General features: G+C 44.1%; 1 protein-coding gene across 1 annotated transcript in view; it reads right to left on the bottom strand.

Annotated features, from left to right (window-relative positions):
* The window catches only part of mafa (v-maf avian musculoaponeurotic fibrosarcoma oncogene homolog a (paralog a)), a 91740-nt gene extending 73491 nt beyond the window's left edge, over positions 1-18249 (bottom strand). The window contains exons 1-2 of the mRNA XM_049565705.1: positions 16855-18249; positions 8395-8461 (exon numbers count right to left, since the gene is read on the bottom strand). Coding sequence (XP_049421662.1) covers positions 8434-8461; positions 16855-17822 — 996 coding nt within the window. The 5' untranslated portion in view covers positions 17823-18249 and the 3' untranslated portion in view covers positions 8395-8433. The remainder of the gene's footprint in view (positions 1-8394; positions 8462-16854) is intronic.
* Position 18250: the final 1 nt, after the last annotated feature.

The raw sequence follows: 18250 nt of genomic DNA, 5'->3' as shown, positions 1-18250 counted from the left end.
GTTCTCGAGTGTGCGCTCCTTCTCCTCTTCCACTCTTTTGTTAAGTGTTTTTTTTATATCAAAATTTCCATCCCTGGTTTCAATTAAGAAGCCAATCTCTTAATGACTGTCTCTCGAGTGAGGTGAGAAAAAGAGAACGAAAGAAGACGCCTAAAAACCGAAACATATTTTGTAAGTGTATACGGTAAAAACTACATGCGTGCACAGGCACACACACACAGCAGGTGCCTTTCCCAAAATACACTGGGAGAACATATAAGAAATATAACAAAGCTGAGCCAATGCCCTTTCAGAATCTTTGCACTGTCCATCGGCTGACCTGTGTGTGCATGTTTATGTCTGTGTGTGTGTGAGCATTTGCATCTGTAGTGTTTGTGTAGGAGCAAATGAAAGGAACTTGGTGAAGAGGAGGCGGCTGTATGATAGCAGCTATCAGTGCACACTGTGTCAGTTTTCAGTCATGAGGACCTTTTATGCATACTGGTTGAAGGAGAGGAGGAGGAGAGGGAGGAGGAGACTTATCTAGAAACTGATAAGACAGCTCAGGCCTTTCTCAAATAATACCGAAATTATTTTAATTGCTTGAGAGAGCGGCAAAGCTTTGAATTACATCTCCCTGTTTCTCTTTGCCTGCATCAATTCCTGTGTCTGTCATGATCCTGCTCCATATGGCTCCCCTCCCCTCCCCTGCTGACTCGCTTCACCTCATTGTCTATCAAGTTCTCCCCAAAAATATCTTTTTATATACTTGAAACTGTCAGACTATATCGGGGGGCTGCTGGTGAGCGTGTGTGAGTGCTTATTTCTGTCAGTGTTTTATGTGTGTGTACCGCTGTGTGTGCTCGGAGCGTGTTAATACACAGAGGTCACGGGGTCGATGTTTAACACCCAGGCACTATATGACCAAGCTTTGAACCAGAAAAGTGAACCGAGAAATCTTGTCGTAGTTGATTTGTGTGTGTGTGTCTGCATGCATGTCTTGTGTGCACTTGTGCTCCATGAACCAGAGAGCTCGGGTCAGATGCCTCCAGTGTTGGGCTTAAAGCTGCTTTGAATGGGCCAGGCTGTGCTCATCTTCTGTCTAATCTTCCTGCTCTGGTGAGTGTAGGGAGGAGGAGAAAAAAAAATCCATAGTCTTTTCATCCTCCTGTGACCACTGTGCCTGTGAGACAGCAGCCGTGGGAATGGAGATGGATACAGGCAGCCCTGCCTCTGACCTCCCTCTACTCCAACACAAGGGTGGAGATAAACAGGGCCACAAGGATCGCTAACATCTTTCTTTCTCAGGCACACAACACAGACGCACGCACACACACTCATACCGACACATACACACAACGGCACAGACATCTCATTAAAGCAATAGTAGGTGAATGTTGCAACAGCAGTGTGCCACTGGGAGAGAGGTCTATTAGGGATACTATCAAGAGACGGGGAGAAGGAAATGAGAGTTTCCTGTGTGCATCTAATTCTGGTATGGCATATGTGTTTGACGAATGTCTAATTTTGACCCAGAGATCCGGCCTGAGGAGACGGCATTATTGGCTGAATCATTATGATAATGCAGTGACTAGAGAGTTGATAAAATAAATATCTATTACCCAAAGCGTGAGTGTGTGTGTCAGAGAAAAAGAGACTTGTTCTCGTGCGATTCTGTGTGTACGTCCAAGTGCGAGAAAGACAGCAGAAACAGACGGCCTGAGAGAGGCGACGGCAGGCAGTTCATCCTAAATTACTCTTCCCTCCTCTCTGTTTCCTGGGGATTTTGGAGTGATACTCCCCTCTTGCTCCCTCGCTCCCTCAGCTGTCACAACCCGTCACCACAACTATTCCACTTCAGCCGCAGGGATGGAGGGAAAGCTTTGTCCCTCTCCATCACCCTCCTTTCACATCCCTCTCTGTAATGGTAGTTGTGCCACACTGGGTTGTATATTGAGAATGCATTTGCTGCTGTGACCTATTGGTTTAAGGACACAACAGGAAACTAGCAGTGTTTTTTGCTAATTACTCAAATTGGAAAGTAAACATGGAGCCATTCCTTTGGTCATGGCTAGGTTTCATAGAGATGCATGTGTCTTATTATGGTTTGTCAGGGGTCATTAGTGTAATCCAAGCAGACAGAAGTTTATACTGAGAGAAGTGCGCCATAGTATTATCTTTCTGTTTGTCTTTTTTTCGTCTTCTTTTTTTTTTAGTATCTATATGCAGCCGCTTCCGATAATGTCATCCTACACTGCTCTCCGCTGCTTGCAACCAGAGACTATCAGCTGTGAACTCATCGCTCTCCTTTAATGGCCAGGTCGCAGCGAGAGAGAGGGGAAAAAAACCCTAAGAGCATTGCAAAGCACTGAAGATGTTGTGTATGTTCAATAGAGAGACTGCGAGAGAGAAAAGACAGTTTCCTTAGTTCTGAGACAGAGCGAGCAAACCGGGACTGTGGGTCTCTTGTTTTCTGTTTTTGTCTCTGCCACAACATTCTTTCCCAGGGGTCACACACCCTTCCAAGGCAACAAAAAGACGACAGTGAGGTGACGGGCCGAGTTCACAGCTCGGCCTGGCCCACCGTGCCTGTGTGGACACTTAAGAGAGTAACCTCGCGACACGTGGCCATTAACGGAACGTGCCTCCTCAAGTGCAGTGGTGACATGCGGAGAGTGTGCCGCTCCTCCAGCCTCCACTCACTACATTGTGTCTGCAGAGAGCCCTCCCTCTGCCAGGTCTCTGAGGCCATGTACTCTCCGAGGGTGACACTACCCAAACTCTGTAATTATAAAACGCAAAGAGCATTCCTCAGCCTGGTTAGCCAGAACTATGAGAGAGAGGGACAAATATTTACCCCCTTCCGCCCGCTCCCTCTGTTCCTCCTCCTTTAACTCGCCCCCACCCCAATAATTTAACAGTAAGAGCAACTCAGCCTTGTAAACACAATAGTTATGTCTGCGCTCAAAGATCCATGAAGCAGACATGCAGGCTCCACTACCCCTGCAGCTACTACTAATACAGGCTCCTCTCCTCTGCTTCCTCACATCACCCTCTTACATTTCTGTTACCACTCCAAAAAAGCCAAAGTTTGGGTGCCTTGACATTCTTTCAGAACATTTTATTCATTTATAGATCAAATGCAGAATGACAGAAACTCAATGGGATATTTACAGCAGTGTACATTTTGTACTGTGTCAGATTTGAATTTTTCTTTGTCACTGGACACAGTGACAGTGAACAGTAAAAAAAAAAAAAAAGCCCACTCTATATAACTATAACTTTGTATTTCTCTTCCCTATCAATATTTATTCTCACATGCTGTGTATTCAGTCTGTTGAGGCTGCAGCAGACCCTCTGGGAATCCATTGCCTGCCAATGTTGTCAAACCAAAACACTTGGCACAAATAATGCTTGGGATAAAGTGCAATGCAGTACAAAATAAAATTAAGCACACTACCTCTGCACACTTCTCTATAAAGTTATGCTATCTTGTCTGCATGAGGAAAAGATCCAGACATTTTTTAACACACAAATACATCCATGCAAATCAGAAACATGCTGCACATGATTCAGCAGGAAGCTGAAATCAATAACTAAGTGAGGTGTCAGACATACCAGCAAATTAAAGAAGTGTTGACCTTAATAAAAATCTGTATGGTTATTAATGTGATACCAAATATTGTTTTAATTGTCTGAGCCAAGCTAGCGAAACATAAGCCTCGCCGCAGCAGAGCGCCGGCCACACAACAGAGGACATGTGTATGTGTCTGAGACATGTATTAATAGGATACTCCACCAGACTGTTTGTCTTAACACTTTGTAAACAGCGTGATGATATCTCGGGCTTTAATTCCTGTGTCTGTGCATGCATTATGGTGATCCTGTTTTGATTAGACACCCTAACTCATTTTAATTAAACACATAAAACAGAGAACAGCAACTTTTGGTGCAAGCGTCTGACGGCGAGAAAGCGAGAGAATCGTCTCGGAGGCTATTTGTGTTTGATGTTAACGGGCAAGCACAATGCATTAAGCCTGGAATGTAAGTAATGTGCACTTAGACATAGAGCCCCAGCCACACTGTGCGGACAGCATCGTTTAATGTGCTGCAATAACTCTGTTAGGCTGCTGCTTCTCATTGCCTCTCTTTAACCCTGCGTCTTCTCTATATCTCTTCCTATTGTCACCTCTCTGTATACGTCCCTTAAATGGTGCGCCGGTGTGAAAGATGAAAGATGAGCGAGGACACTGCAGGTCTCTTTGGAGCTATTTACTCTGTAGCATTCTGTCTCCCTCTGGTCCTGTTTGTCTGAGCAAAGCAAGAGACTGAAAATACTCCAGAAACATTTGATATGATGCAGCGGTGCTGGCTGACTTTTATTCTTGCTGTAAAAATAAAATACTGAAACATGTTTTGATTCAAGAGTGGAGCTGAACTCTATCAGTATAAATGCAGGCCCAGGCCTCCACAGAGGACCCGCAGCCTGGGTGAATGACTGTGAGAGCTGCTGTATGGCAGGATGAAGTGTGTTCATTTCCTTATTTATTGACTCACTTGCTTTTCTCTGAGTGTTTGAAATTAATAACAGCCAGCAGAAATCAGACAGAGGGATGAAAATCAGCACTTTCCCCGCAGTGAAGCCATTCATCAAGCTAACGAGGGGGAGAATAGGAGTGGAGGAGGAGAGGAGGGGAAAAGTGACGTTTGGAGAGGGAGCAGAGAGCGGGGAGGGAAGCAGGTGCAGTGTGAGGCGGGGAGTGGGGGGTTGGGGAGAGGGAAAGCGACGTTGGGCACAGAGGCGATGAGAAAGAAGCTAAGTTTGTTTGGGAGGAGGAGGAGGAGAGTCATTTGGAGGATAGCAGGGCAGACAGAAGAGGAGGAGCTGCGTGTCACTCTAAAAAAGAAGGGTAGAGATAGAAAGAAAGACAAGTTTGACATTGGAGTATAAATAGAGAGGGAGGAGAGAAACACAGAACACAGACAGTTTCTTCTGGACTGAATGACTGAGGGATTGGCACGGAGATCAAGGCCATATAGAAACTAAGGATGATGTGTTGATACGCATGTGCCTTCGCTAATTGCTAATGAGTGGCTCCTGCAGCTTTAGATACTTTTATAACGGCTACGTCCACAATGACTGCAGGACTGTGCAAGTGGCAATCTCCCCAAACAATCAGCAAACTACCAGCGATAATGCCACACGATGATGAGGCTTGAGGCAGATGCAATACAGAGCTCGCGTTGGCTGTCTCCAACAGTAGTATTTTACTCCCCTTCCTTTCACTGATGGGTGATGATGGGCCTGCCCTCTCCTCAAAGCCTTCGCCCTTGCGATGGCTCGGTCCCACGCTGCTCCGCCTCCCCCGACAGTCCACCAGAGACCCAACAGTATCTCACACCCAGAGCAGGGCTGACTAAGCACTTACTGCTGAGCCTCTCTTCTCAGAGCGAGAGAGGAGCGCCATGCTGAGAACTCTGCCACGGGAAAATAATTAGCAAAGTGGAGCTCTGCCCAAACACACTGGGCTAAATCTAGTACCACTTCACATACAAATGCAGCCATAAATCTCTCCCTGTCTTGCTTTCTTTCTCCCTTTCTTCCTTTCTTTCTTTGCACGGAAAGTATCATTCTCACAATCAGGAGTAAAATATGAGTTTCTTGTTTATGTTTATGCTGAGCCATTTGAATTTAATCAAGCGTAATACGAATGATATCTCCAGTGATTGTGGCGACCACTGAGTACAGTCTTCCCAGTGAAAGCTACAGGCTGCTTGGCGATCCTTCTTCAAGCTGAGAAACTTGTGCTAGGTGCCATGTGGTGACGCAAACTGTGCCCATCTCACTGTACATGGATATCAGTATTTTTAACTTTAAAGTTAGACCACAGTGTCTTTGGTCACCAAGGCTAAATATAGTCACCTCCTCCTGAGCAGTCTCCAGTTTCTCACTCCTTTCCGAGAGGCAGGTGGAGCAGAGAGGAGTTTGGAGGGGTGGGTGGGGAGGAGGGAGAGCACCCAGTCTTGAATAAATCATCCCTCGACTTTTGACCCATATGGAGCAGGAGGTTGTTTTTGTACTTGTGCGCTGCCTCCCCCCTTCTCTCCGTGGCCTCTTCACCCCTCCTCTTTCTCATTCATTTTCTCCTCCACATGACAGGTCAATCTGGATCGATTTCATCTGCCCTCCATGACTGAGACCAACATCCTGGCACCCAGAAATAGAGCTCTCTGTGACAGAAGAGCCTCCGACCAAGCGTCACCGTTAGCACGCAGCTCGGAGAAGGGCTGAGCGAGAGAGAGGATGGGGGAGCGGAACTATTTTGAAAACATTCGCGAGACATAATTTACTGCGCTGATGAACTACGCTGATGTCAGGAGGCAAAAGACATGGGAAAGGGATCGTCGTGACGACTGTGGGTGACACTGTTTTAGAAAGTTTCACCAACACCCCTTGCCACATGGTTGGTGGCCTTGCCTACCTGTTACAGTATGCTTATGTGTTCACACACACATTCAGATGCACACACATGAACACACACACACAAGCCTGCTTCCCCAATCTATATTTGCTCTCAGCTCTCTTTCTCACAGCCTCTTTCACACACTTACTGTGCATATACACACACCTGGTGTTTTATCTTTGTCAGCATATTCTGGGTCCTTCAACTCCCTGCTGGGCTCTGAACTCCAGTGTCTCTTTGCATGGCGAACCCCTGAGGTGCGCCTGCCTTCATAACACGCACACACACACACAAGCACACACACTAGTCGCAGGTGAGACACACTGGCACTCTCATACCAACGTTAACCTCTCTTTATCTTCTTGCCATCCCAACATCTCACAATGTAAATACATTTGTGCCTGGAAAATTCTTTTTCTCCTGCGTGTGTTGGGTGGAGGTGCAGTGACACAGTGTCCTGGTGGTGTCTAGGCAGTCCAGGCCGGAGTCAGGACACTCTTTCCCCAGGCAAGGACACGGAGACCTGGCTCTCCGTCTCCATCACTCAGCCTGTCCTCCTGGAGCTACGTGGCCAGACTGCTCATCACCCTCCCCCCTTCCTCCTCATATGCATGGATTTGCATAAAACAAAGACATGGCTCTGCCTGCAACGTCTGCCTCGGTTGAAACCGCTAAGAGCGGGATCGACCAGACCACACCGCATGCAGCCCCTCTAAGCTCGGCTGGCAGGTTGTCAGAGTGCAACATCAGTATAGCGCAGCGGCGTGGCAAGGGAACCGAGATTTACGAGGCTGGCTAAGATAGACACCCTCATGGTTTTCCACTTTCATTCGTTTAACATCCGTTCCCTTGGCATTGTTTATATTCTACACCCCTTAGCAGTGAGCAGAGGGCACCTAATTCACAGTGATGACGTGGGAGGAGAATCAGAGCACTTAAAACACTTCATCTAAAGATGATTTGTCCTTGTCTTCCCTGATGGCTTTTGTCCTGCTTCCCCTCCTGAAGTTAAGTGGAGCTGGAGAAAGGCCAGCTACTGATCCCACGCCCCACTTAGACACAATCAAGTAAATAACACTAGATACAAGCACATGAACACACACACACACTCACACACATACATACATACATGCATTCCACCTCACCAAGGTGTGCAGTCATGAAGCTCAAACCTCATCCGTGTGTGTCATGACCAAGCACATCATGGCGTTTGCTATGGAACAATCAGCGAAGCCATTACAGGAACAATTGGCTTTGCAATATACATTTGCCCAGTTTCCCCTCTGTCTCTGTGAATTGATTTCAGGAGTAGAAGCTTATTCTTCACTCTGCCTCTCTCCTGCTGTCCGACACTCTCTGTTTTTCCTCTCTGCCTTTTTCCACACCAAAATCCGAACATGTGATTTACATCTGAATGAGTGGCTATAATGTGCTGGTTGTGCTGTTGATCCAGGATGACTGCAAACGTCATATCTGTGCTGTGTGTGTGTGTGGATTTAAATTAGGTGGGAAAATGCGTGCAGTACTCGGCAAACTTATGGCACACGTGCGATAGGGAGAGATGTTTTAGAGACAGATATTGGCAACATAAAGAAGGTGTGTGCTCTTTAGCATATGAATAGGGCCTGACAAACTATGGTGCATTATGGATCCATTATGGAGGCCGTACAGACACATGTGCTGTATGGCATAAAACACTCAGTATTATACGTGGTGACTGTCTCCTCTCTATTTAATACCAGAGTCTAATATTAATGAATAATTAATATGGATTTCATTGTGTAGGCGCATAATAGGAAACAACATGACCAGTAATTCTGTACATTATAATTATGTTTGCTATTATTTGTACAGCTGTTTTACAAGTCTGACTTCACTCACTGTTTTGAAGTTGAAATTACAGGCAGGAGAAAAACAAAAGCTGAGAGAGATGAAGTAAAAGGTGTTTTACCTCAGAGGGCCAAGGGCACGGAGGATTGGGGGCTTGAAATCACAGATGGAGGAATTTTCTCGATGACCTAAAGGAGCAGATAAGATTGGACAAACACACATAAGAATAGATAAATGAATATCAAAGGCAAAGCCACGTGTCGTCTCCGTCTCCACCTCCTCTGTTTCTCCCACTGCGTGTGTCACTCTCTGCCACCCCGTCAGACACACACACACGCACACAGGCGCACGCAAAACAATCACAAAGAAACAAGTAGATCCGTTCCGAGCGAGATTCACTCTCACCTCGTCTGTCTGGCGAAACACAGTACATGTATCATAGCAAGCGTTTGATGCGGAGGGAAATGTAAAAATTTGCATGCAAATAGATTCTACAGGCAGAACCCATGCATCAAAACACTGTAACCACAAGAGACAAAACTAAAATATCTAAGCATACAGTGTGCCGTCACACAGAAAAGGCAAAAGAGTTCCACGCCGAGGCCTTTACTCCTGCTCATCTCATTAAATTACGTAATTAATTGTTCCAAAAGGCAGGGAATTTATCATGCAGACACAAAAAACTATGTTGTGTGCCTTCCCTACACTCTCATAAGCACCCCCCCTCTTAAAGCACACACAAGTAAGCATGTTGCTGCAGGCAGGTCCAAACACACTTATTCATATTCCCTATAAATGTTGTTACACAAGTGAAAACATTAGCTTAGCTCTTAGCTCTGTGCACGGTTGCCAGGCAGGGTCCCTTTAAAACGCTGTGGAAAATGACAGTTGTGGAAATACTTTGCCCATACAGTACACTGCAGTGAGGGAAATTTTAAATCATTGGATTTTCAAATAAATGCCACATAACTCAGCTCTACGGAGAATATAGAACCTGAAGCGATGGATGCAGCTTCATGATGATAGTGCCACAGCATTAAAAAAGTCATCTACATCACAAAGTTTAAACTTTCATTAGTGTCGTGTCAGATTCTTAAAAACTATGTTAACAGAGACGAAACTGCAAGAACTCACTGGAAAAAGGCATAAACGACCCTGCAGTTAACAAATACTTGAGAGCTGGATCAAGAATACTTTCCATGCAGAAACAAATTGCTGAATATTGATCATTGTTCTTCTCTGTAAATGACTGAACCCTCATTGGTTTTGTTTCTCGTGTGCATCACTCTGCTTCATTTAAAGCACATCTTAATAAAAACAAAATGTAACTTCAAATGCCAGACATATACCTGAAGTTTTTATTTTGAAATCTGGAAACCGTCTGCTACTTTGAAAGACTACAACCCCTCTTACATTTTTTTTTTTTACTCTGTCACCTTCTGTGCAATGGGACTGCTGAGAGATGGTGTTGCATTTATTTAAGTCACAGCCTCTTGGTTTGGGTCCATTTACAGACATATAAAATTACCCCAGCAAGTCCCGACCACCTCATTACCAACATAACCTGCAGCCAGTCTTTCAAGGACAACTCTCTAATGACACCGCACGCATCCGCTTAATGTCTATTTGAAGCATGCCGAGACTTTCTGCCACAAAGAGAGAGAAAGAAATGTATAGAAAGAGTAAAGTGTGCTCTGATAAAATAAGCTGCTTAATTGATCCCCGATGTTGATTTAATTCTGAAGGAGTGAGTGTCTCTGTACTGTACTTTTTTTTGGTTTCTGTATCTGCTGTGAGTCTGGTCACATTTGCAGATGTGGCTGCCACCTGGTTGTGCTGAGACACCTGACTGCTGTTACTGTGCTCTGTCTGCATTGCTCTGTTATGAACGCATAAATAATCAGAAGGGTTGTGATTCGTCATAGTGAAAAATAATCTTGGAAAATCCTGACTTTATGAAACACATTCAGTTACATGATGATGAATTAAAAAAGAGACAATGTGGCCCTGTAATCGGCTTCGAACATGTTTAACCACAGGTGTAGATTGCACACATTCAGAACACCCACCTCCAATAAAAATATAAAAGTAGCAAAGGGCTGTTATTTTGACGAAATTTAAGACATTTTCAACATAAATTGATGCAGAAAAGGCAAAAATTGGTGCGTAAGAATTCACCCAAAGGCAGGAAAGTGTTTGACACGCATTTCCTGGGTGAGGATCCCCAAACAACCCATTTCATTTGTGTCCCCCTTAGTCTTAAAATGAAACTTATACCCTTCCTTAACAAAAGAACCAGTGTGTTTCAAGGGCTTCAACTCTTGCAACTATTAAAGGGATAGAAATAAAATAAAATTGAGGCAAACGTCGTGCAAAAGTAAACTTTTCATCAGAAGTGCACACTGCCCTGACTGTAACAGTGTGACAAAAAACACGATCTGAATTTAAACCCTTTCAGATGTATAAACATGAAATTAGATTTTACTTTGCCAACTTCTTTTTTTTTTTTTAAAGTAGGAAAATAAGCAAGTGGAAAATATAAAAAGCAGATCCAAATTTTACATTTTTCCCAATTTTGGATTAATTGCACTATAAGAGAGATTAATAAAAAATATTTTCTTGAAAAATCAGAACTGTAATTGTTGGTATTTTTAGATGTTATAAGTTCTTTTAACTTTGATTAAAGTGTAAACTTGAGACTGACACTTAAGAGTCCCAGTTTAGCGCTCCCATCCTGACTCAGTGCATATTAATAGCAGGAACAATGACTTTTACTTAAGCACCACTTGTTGTTTCGTTGTGTCTCTGCAACACTCACAATGCAATCCCCGAACGATGTGGGTGTGAGAATAAACCGAGCTGCTGTCATGGCCGCCACCAACACTACCGGACTGTGCCAATTACACTGCTATGATTAGTTAAACCACTACACAGGCTGACTTACTTTTATCATCCCTATTTCCACTCAGCAGTGACTCAGTGGCTTTTTCTGTTCGGCTACTTGAAATGAAAAAGGGGGAAACTGTTTGGCAGCGTGAAACTAAACCTGCCTGGCTGCAGCCAAGTGTTCTACATATTTTTAGGTAACACTTGGGCTGAACGCATGGAAGTACATAAACGCCTTTTGTGGATTTAAAGCTGTCGTGTATGAGTCATCAACTGGGAGCTGAGTTATTTGAACACATTACCTAATGATAATATTTTTACACACACACACACACACACACACACACACTAAAAAAAAAAAACAAGGGGCGCATCTACTAAAAGTTATTTTTGTGTTAAAGTCATTAGAGGTTGTTCCAATCCTCAGAAACGTACTTGTGTAATAATAAAAAATAAAAGTATGCTACGAGTGTAACTCTCTATGACACTGATGAAATACAGGAAATGGGTAAAAAAAAAAATGGCAGTGAGTAGTCTTGAATTTACTGTGTACTGTACCATGTCGGATGTGCATGTACATCTTATTCAGTGGGCTCTGGGCAGAGGAAATGAGCTTGAGCTCCCCAGGGCAGGGATTACTCTAATGACTTTGAGAGCAGCCTTGTGCGCTGTAACTTTTGACCTCTGCTCATCCTCTTCTCCAAAAGACGACAAGACACACACACACGCCCACGGACACCTACTCGCAAACTTACACACACTCGCACACATATTATCCACACAGGCACTAATCGACCTCGCACACACGCCGCCGTGAGTTAAGAGATGCAGAATCACACACACACAAACAGCAACACAGCAGATCCTCTCCAGGCCCTTCCTCTGGCACCATCTAAAGCCTGGAAGAATCCAGACCCCCAACCAGCTCTTATTTTTGGGTCTGTCAACTGGCGTACTGCTACTTGAGTGAACACTGTGCTGCATCTCATGCTGTCAGCCCTGCATAGCGCCAACGTTCCATATGAGTGCATCATTGGAAAATCGATAGATTTATCACTTACATAACCATTGCGCACTGGTGCCACAATATAACAGGAAACATCTTTTGCAAATCAGATCTGTCTTCACGCAAATGTCATTTTGCTCGGAGACTGAAGTATTCAAATCATATAAATGCCAGAGAAACACAAGGAGCGTCATGCTGTGAGACAAAAAGCTGGGGCAAATCTATGCAGGGCCATTTATTGTTTGCTTGTGCATGTGTGTTTGTGCTGGCGAGTGTGTTTTCATTGCTAGTGCGTGGACATTAGAGGTCTAACTGGTCTATCCCAATAAGGAAACAATCAAAATAAACAAGCTAAAGAGTCTAACAGGGCAGCCTTACACAGAAACCAAATTTTCATTTTTGACATGCCACTCTAAACACATCAAAAAACCCACCACACAAATGCACAGCCTTCAGAGAAGAGAAGCCTAACTCCAAAATAAAGACAAAAAAAATCTCTTTGAAATGGCAAGTACAGAGACATGTTCTTTAAAAGGGGGGAAGTGCAAATAATTACCCTCCCTGAAGTCACTCAATACATTTTTGCGGTTAATCTGAAATATCAAAATATAGCAGCGCGACTGCTTAGATCAAATAGATGTAATTAGATAAATTGAGGAAGAAGGAGAACGGCTTGGCTGTAAATTGCGTGGTGTGTGCATGCTAAGACCCAACACTGGCACAGCTGCACAGAGCTGCACTCACGATTTATCATCTCTACATCGCAAGAGCCAGTGGCCCACACCACTATTAATCATCAGCAAAATCATTTAATTCAGCCCAAGCCCGACTATTGTCTCAGTCTCTCCCCTCACTCTGGGCAAATCAGCCACCACAGCAGCAGCACGCACCTCAGAGGAAATCACACACAACAGAGTGGGATACAAGTGTTGGGTTTAAACTGGCTCTTTCCTTTTTTTTTTGTTGACGAGCTGTGCTGCACATCATCCCTGGCAGATGGTGCAGAAGATGGCTTTTTTTTTTGTTAATTTAATCAGTATAAAATGTATAACTGCAAACACTACTGTTCATAGTGTAGAATAACAGTTGATCACTCAGTGCTTTGTTAACACACTGACAGTGTGCTTAATTGTTGTGAAAGGTGTCCTTTGTGTATATCTTCTTGCTCCTGGCTGAGCAGATTCAAAGTGTGGCCAAGTTGCAAAAAGCTGACAAATCCAGACTGAGACTGTCCTCAGAAACCTTAGTGTTTCTTCAAAGGGGGATTTGGCACATGGGTCTTCCTGTTTCAACAAACAAATTGTTCTGGAACAGTGAAACAAGATGCCTACAAGGCTATTCCTCGTCCCAGAACTTAGAAAAGAACTTTCTTCCTCTTGTTTCAGAAAAGTGGCCTTTTCGCTTCGTGCAGCAGCACAGTGTAAAAAGTTATGTCGAAAGAAGACAAAATGAGACGTCTAAACACCAACTGAAATGCACCGCTGGGTGCAGTGGCACTCAGCCTCTCTCTGCCCATACACTGCAGCCGCTGACTTACATTGGCACCTTCTCCAGCGCCCCCTCACATGCCTGACATGGCTGTGCCCTCGCTGCACCCCCACCTCCGTCCCCCCTCTCTCTGCGAGAGCATGTCTGCAGCAGGCCCACTGACAAACAGGATAAAGCGGGGTGAAATTGGGAAAGCCAAACGATGACAGGCTAATGACAGTGAGCACACAGTGTCCGAAAAACATCACACCACACACACACACACACACACACACGCGCGCGCGCACACATCAGGAAGCAGGCAATGTAAAAAAGGACAAATGGACGGTGCAAATATAGAACATGCAGAGCCACAAGTAATTCACAGAGATGTCATCTTTACATGCTGTCCTTCAAGGAACACACACACACACACACTCATACACACATTCACACCTATTTAGGTTAACGCATATGCACACAAAGAGAGAGGAAGAGTAAGAGAGGGACACACATATGCACTCATCACAAGCGATATTCTACAGTAAAATTGACAATGTAATTATATTCTACAAAACCACACTGGGCTGCTCCCGTGATAAAATATAAAGATGTTTCCCTAATTTATTGACCAAAATAATTTAAATAAGATTCTATTTTATTCATAATGATTTGATTGTGAAGGTGGTTTAGAATGGAGATGGAGTTGGAAACAAAAATGGCAATAAATTAGATTTCAGTCAATGTTTTAGGATCATTCTGGTGTGTAAAAGATTTTTTTTCATTCACAGGTAATTTGGGGATTTTTAAGAAAATATCTACAACCTGAATCAGACAATAGCAAAGAGCTAAAGTCAAATATGGGCTACAGCTTATCTTAATCTGTGGTTGCATTAACTTCTGTGTAACCCCAGACTTGTTCAATGCAGCACTCGGGTCAAAATGGAAAAAGTGTCTCGACCTAAGTTGCTCTTCATGTTTTATCCTGCTATCTACATTTATGAATCACTGCTGTTCAAAAAAATGCTTGTGATGCGTTCAGGGTGATCCGTTATTAAATTGGCGTTAGAGCAAAACATATTCAAAAGGGCGACAGCAGCAAATGTAACCAGTGTTAATATGTAGTGCAGCAAATCTCCATCACGCTTTGATTCTAGTTTCACTCTGCTTCAGTCACCAAAAGTCAAAATTCTCAGGACACGTCAAAAGAAAAGTGAGAAACTTATTGAAGACAATTACATACATTTATTGCATATCATTTAATTGTATGAAATGAAAAAAAAAACGAGCACATATGAACATCACATATGGTTAGTGAGTGAAATAATTTTGCACAGCAAAATATATATATATACTATATATAAGATGAAAGATTAATTAACATATTCTCAAGATTTATTGGCGAATGGTACTCCCTCGTTTTTGTACATGCAGGGTGTCAATCCCTGACCAATCTAAACAATGTCCAGACATTATTGATTATAATTAATATTATTGCTTTGCAAATATTGAGTTCGTTTAAGACAAAACAACAGTCTCTCCTGAACTGATAATAAAGTGTGAAAATGTTACGATTAAGTCGCAACAGGATGTCAAACTTTTCTTCTTATGATGTGGAGATACTAACTTTATTTTTCTTTAACATCCACATGATGACAGGCGGGATTTTTTTTAGTGCATTCCGGTCCAAAATAATCGGTGAAGACACATTTCCACAAAAAAAAAAAAAAAAAAAGAAGCATGGCAATTTTTACTTTGACTTCTTCAACAATACTTTTTTTTGAAATACAATATTGAAATGTGTGCTGGAGACCAGTGGAGCTCTCACACTTGTGTTTGAAGCACATGCTGCAGAAGCGCTGTTTATGCACTGCACAATACTGCTCATTGTATAAACTGGAGCCGAGCCAATGTCTCTACAAAATACTTTTGTGCAGCAATCTCCTTATTAATTATCCTAGTCATCTCTGTGCCTCAACCTGTGGCACGGTATCTTTTGCAACTTATAAAACTTTGTACTTAAATTACGCTTTAAAAAAAAAAATGACTCAAAGGTTGTCAAAATGCAGAGAGGAATATCTTTAAATAACAATATAGGCTTGAAGCAACAGACTAAAAACTTCCAGGGGGAGAAAGAGAGGGGGATCGGTGGTTTCCTTTAATAGTGGAGTCTTTTTTTCTGTTTCCCCCCTCGCACCATGCAGGATCCCCGCCGATCAACTTCCATCAGGAATGCATAAGCGCATTCACTGCAGTCTAATGACAGCCGATGGTGGTGCACTTCAACACAGCTGAAATGAACTTGTATAGATTACAAGAGGAGAAGGGTGGGGTGGTGGTGGTGGTGGTGGTGGGGAGGGTAGGTGGGGAAGTCCTGTCACTTTTTTGTTGCTGTCCCAAAAAAGTGAGGAAGGCCATAAATGAAGTATGAATGCCATGCTGGAGTCAGTCATCCGACAAGAAGGACATCTTCAAGCACAGTAAAGAAAAAAAAAACCATACATGTCCAGCATGCAGGGAAGTTCAATAAGACATCTCTTTTTAAAAACAATGAATAGTTTGTAATGAATATAGTCTTTTTTTTCTTGCTCAACACAAAAAAAGAAACAAGCATGAGATGAGGTGGCGTCGCAATCCTCCAAGTTTGGCAGACACAAAAAAGGAAAAAAAAAAAAGACCAAAAACATTTTGTCGATGGATGCAGTTTGGACAGGAATCTGTACACTGAATTCAAAGTAAAAATGATGTAAAAAGGGGCAAGTGGATGAGCTTGAGAGCAGCATACTCAGTGCCTGCATGCACACCTCGTATGGGCTACTGCAGCTGTGAAAGTTGGATCAACTTTCCAGAAATCATATTTTACGCAAAACACTGCAAATCTAATGAACAACGATGAAAAATAAAAAATCTTGACAGACAGGCTATGCATAGGATACTGAGTATGATAGCAAAAAAAAAAAAGTAGATGAAAGTTTTCTGAATATGCCTCTCCAAAATTTAAGAAAAAAAAAAACGGATGACAAAAGCTCTCCAAATCTAAAAAACAGTCGCAGACGTTTTCAGAAAAATGTATAAAATAAAAAAAATGACAAATTAGTTCTTGGTCTAGTAGGCATTTGTGCCAAATGAAAAAAAGAAAAGTTTCATAATGAAAACTTTTGTAAGCGGGGTGAGTTACCCATCTGATTTTTTTTTTTTTTTCACGATAATGTCGAGACTCACATGAAAAACTCCGGGGATGAAGGGTTGTTGTCACTGCTGGATCCATTTTCTCTGAAGCCGTTGCTGATGAGCTTCTCATACTTTTCTTTGTACGCGTCCCTCTCTCGGACCAGCCTGGAGATCTCCTGCTTTAGGTGATCGACCTGCTGGATGAGTTGCGTCTTCTCCCCCTCCAGGACGTGCCGCTGCTGGACCCGCTTGAACCGGCAGGATTGCGCGTAGCCTCTGTTCTTTAGGGTCCTCCTCTTCTGTTTCAATCTGATCACTTCTTCCTTGCTGACCCCCCGTAGCTGCCGGTTGAGCTCCCGCACTGACATGGTGACCAGCTGCTCGTCCGAAAACCGGTCATCCAAGCGCATGTGTTGGTGAATTGTCCCAGAAGTGCCGTTGGACTGGACGCCGGGCGCCTGGTGGTGGCTGCTGCTGTGGTGGTGATGGTGGTGGTGGTGGTGCTGCCCTCCGTTCTGCGCGGCTGCCGCAGCGATGACTGCCGACACCACCGCCGCGGCGGAGCCCATCTCTTCCCCGGCCATGGTGCCTGCTGCTCCGGCTGCTCCAGCAAACTGCTGTCCCCTGGCGTAGCCATCGAAAGACTGTAGCTGGTGACTGCTGTTGATCAGCGCCTCGACTGCGTCTTCGGGGCTGAAGCCCAGCGCCTCTGGATTCAACTGCTGTTGATAACCGGACATCCAGTAGAAATCCTCTATGTGTGTCTTCTGCTCGCTCCCCGAGCCCGGACTGGGCGCCGAGAAGCTTGGGGAAGGGGGCACCGAGCTGCACGGCGTGCTCATCGGGGTGGAAGACAAGGATCCCCCGGCGATAAGGCGACTGCACTGGCTGATGTTGCGATCGGGCTCCACCGGCTCCTTTTTCACTTCAAACTTCATCAGATCGAAGTCATTAACATATTCCATGGCCAGGGGACTGGTGGGCAGGTCGGAGTTGCTCATTGCCAGCTCTGATGCCATCCTCTTGCTGCTGACAGTCCTCCAAGTGGGGTGAAGAGCAGCTGTCAAACTGGGCTGGTTGGGAAGAGCGTGAGCCAGTTTGATTTTTTAAGCGTTTGTCTTGAAAGTGAAAAATGAGGCTTTACAGCGTCCTTTTTTTGCAGCCGCGGACTTGCAGGCGTGTGAGAGGAGTTTGTCTTTGCAGAGTCTATTGCACAGACACACCAGTGCCGCGCGCACGAGTAGCGGAGTCCTTTTTCAGCATGTGAAATTCGGCGGTTTTGTATTTCAAACATTTAACACTTTACGGTTTCTTCGCTAATACATTGCGCAAGCGGAGAGGAAGGAGAGCCGAGGAGGAAAGTGAGGGGAGTGCACGCAGCCTCGCACGTTACAAGGCGCTGACTGGTGGGGCGATTTTTTAGAGGGATCACACAGCAGATGAGTTT

Source organism: Epinephelus fuscoguttatus, linkage group LG2, assembly GCF_011397635.1.
Source record: "Epinephelus fuscoguttatus linkage group LG2, E.fuscoguttatus.final_Chr_v1".
In the NCBI taxonomy this organism is placed as follows: domain Eukaryota; kingdom Metazoa; phylum Chordata; class Actinopteri; order Perciformes; family Serranidae; genus Epinephelus; species Epinephelus fuscoguttatus.
The sequence above is the reverse complement of the archived record's forward strand: the minus strand, read 5'-3'. Positions and strand labels throughout refer to the sequence as shown.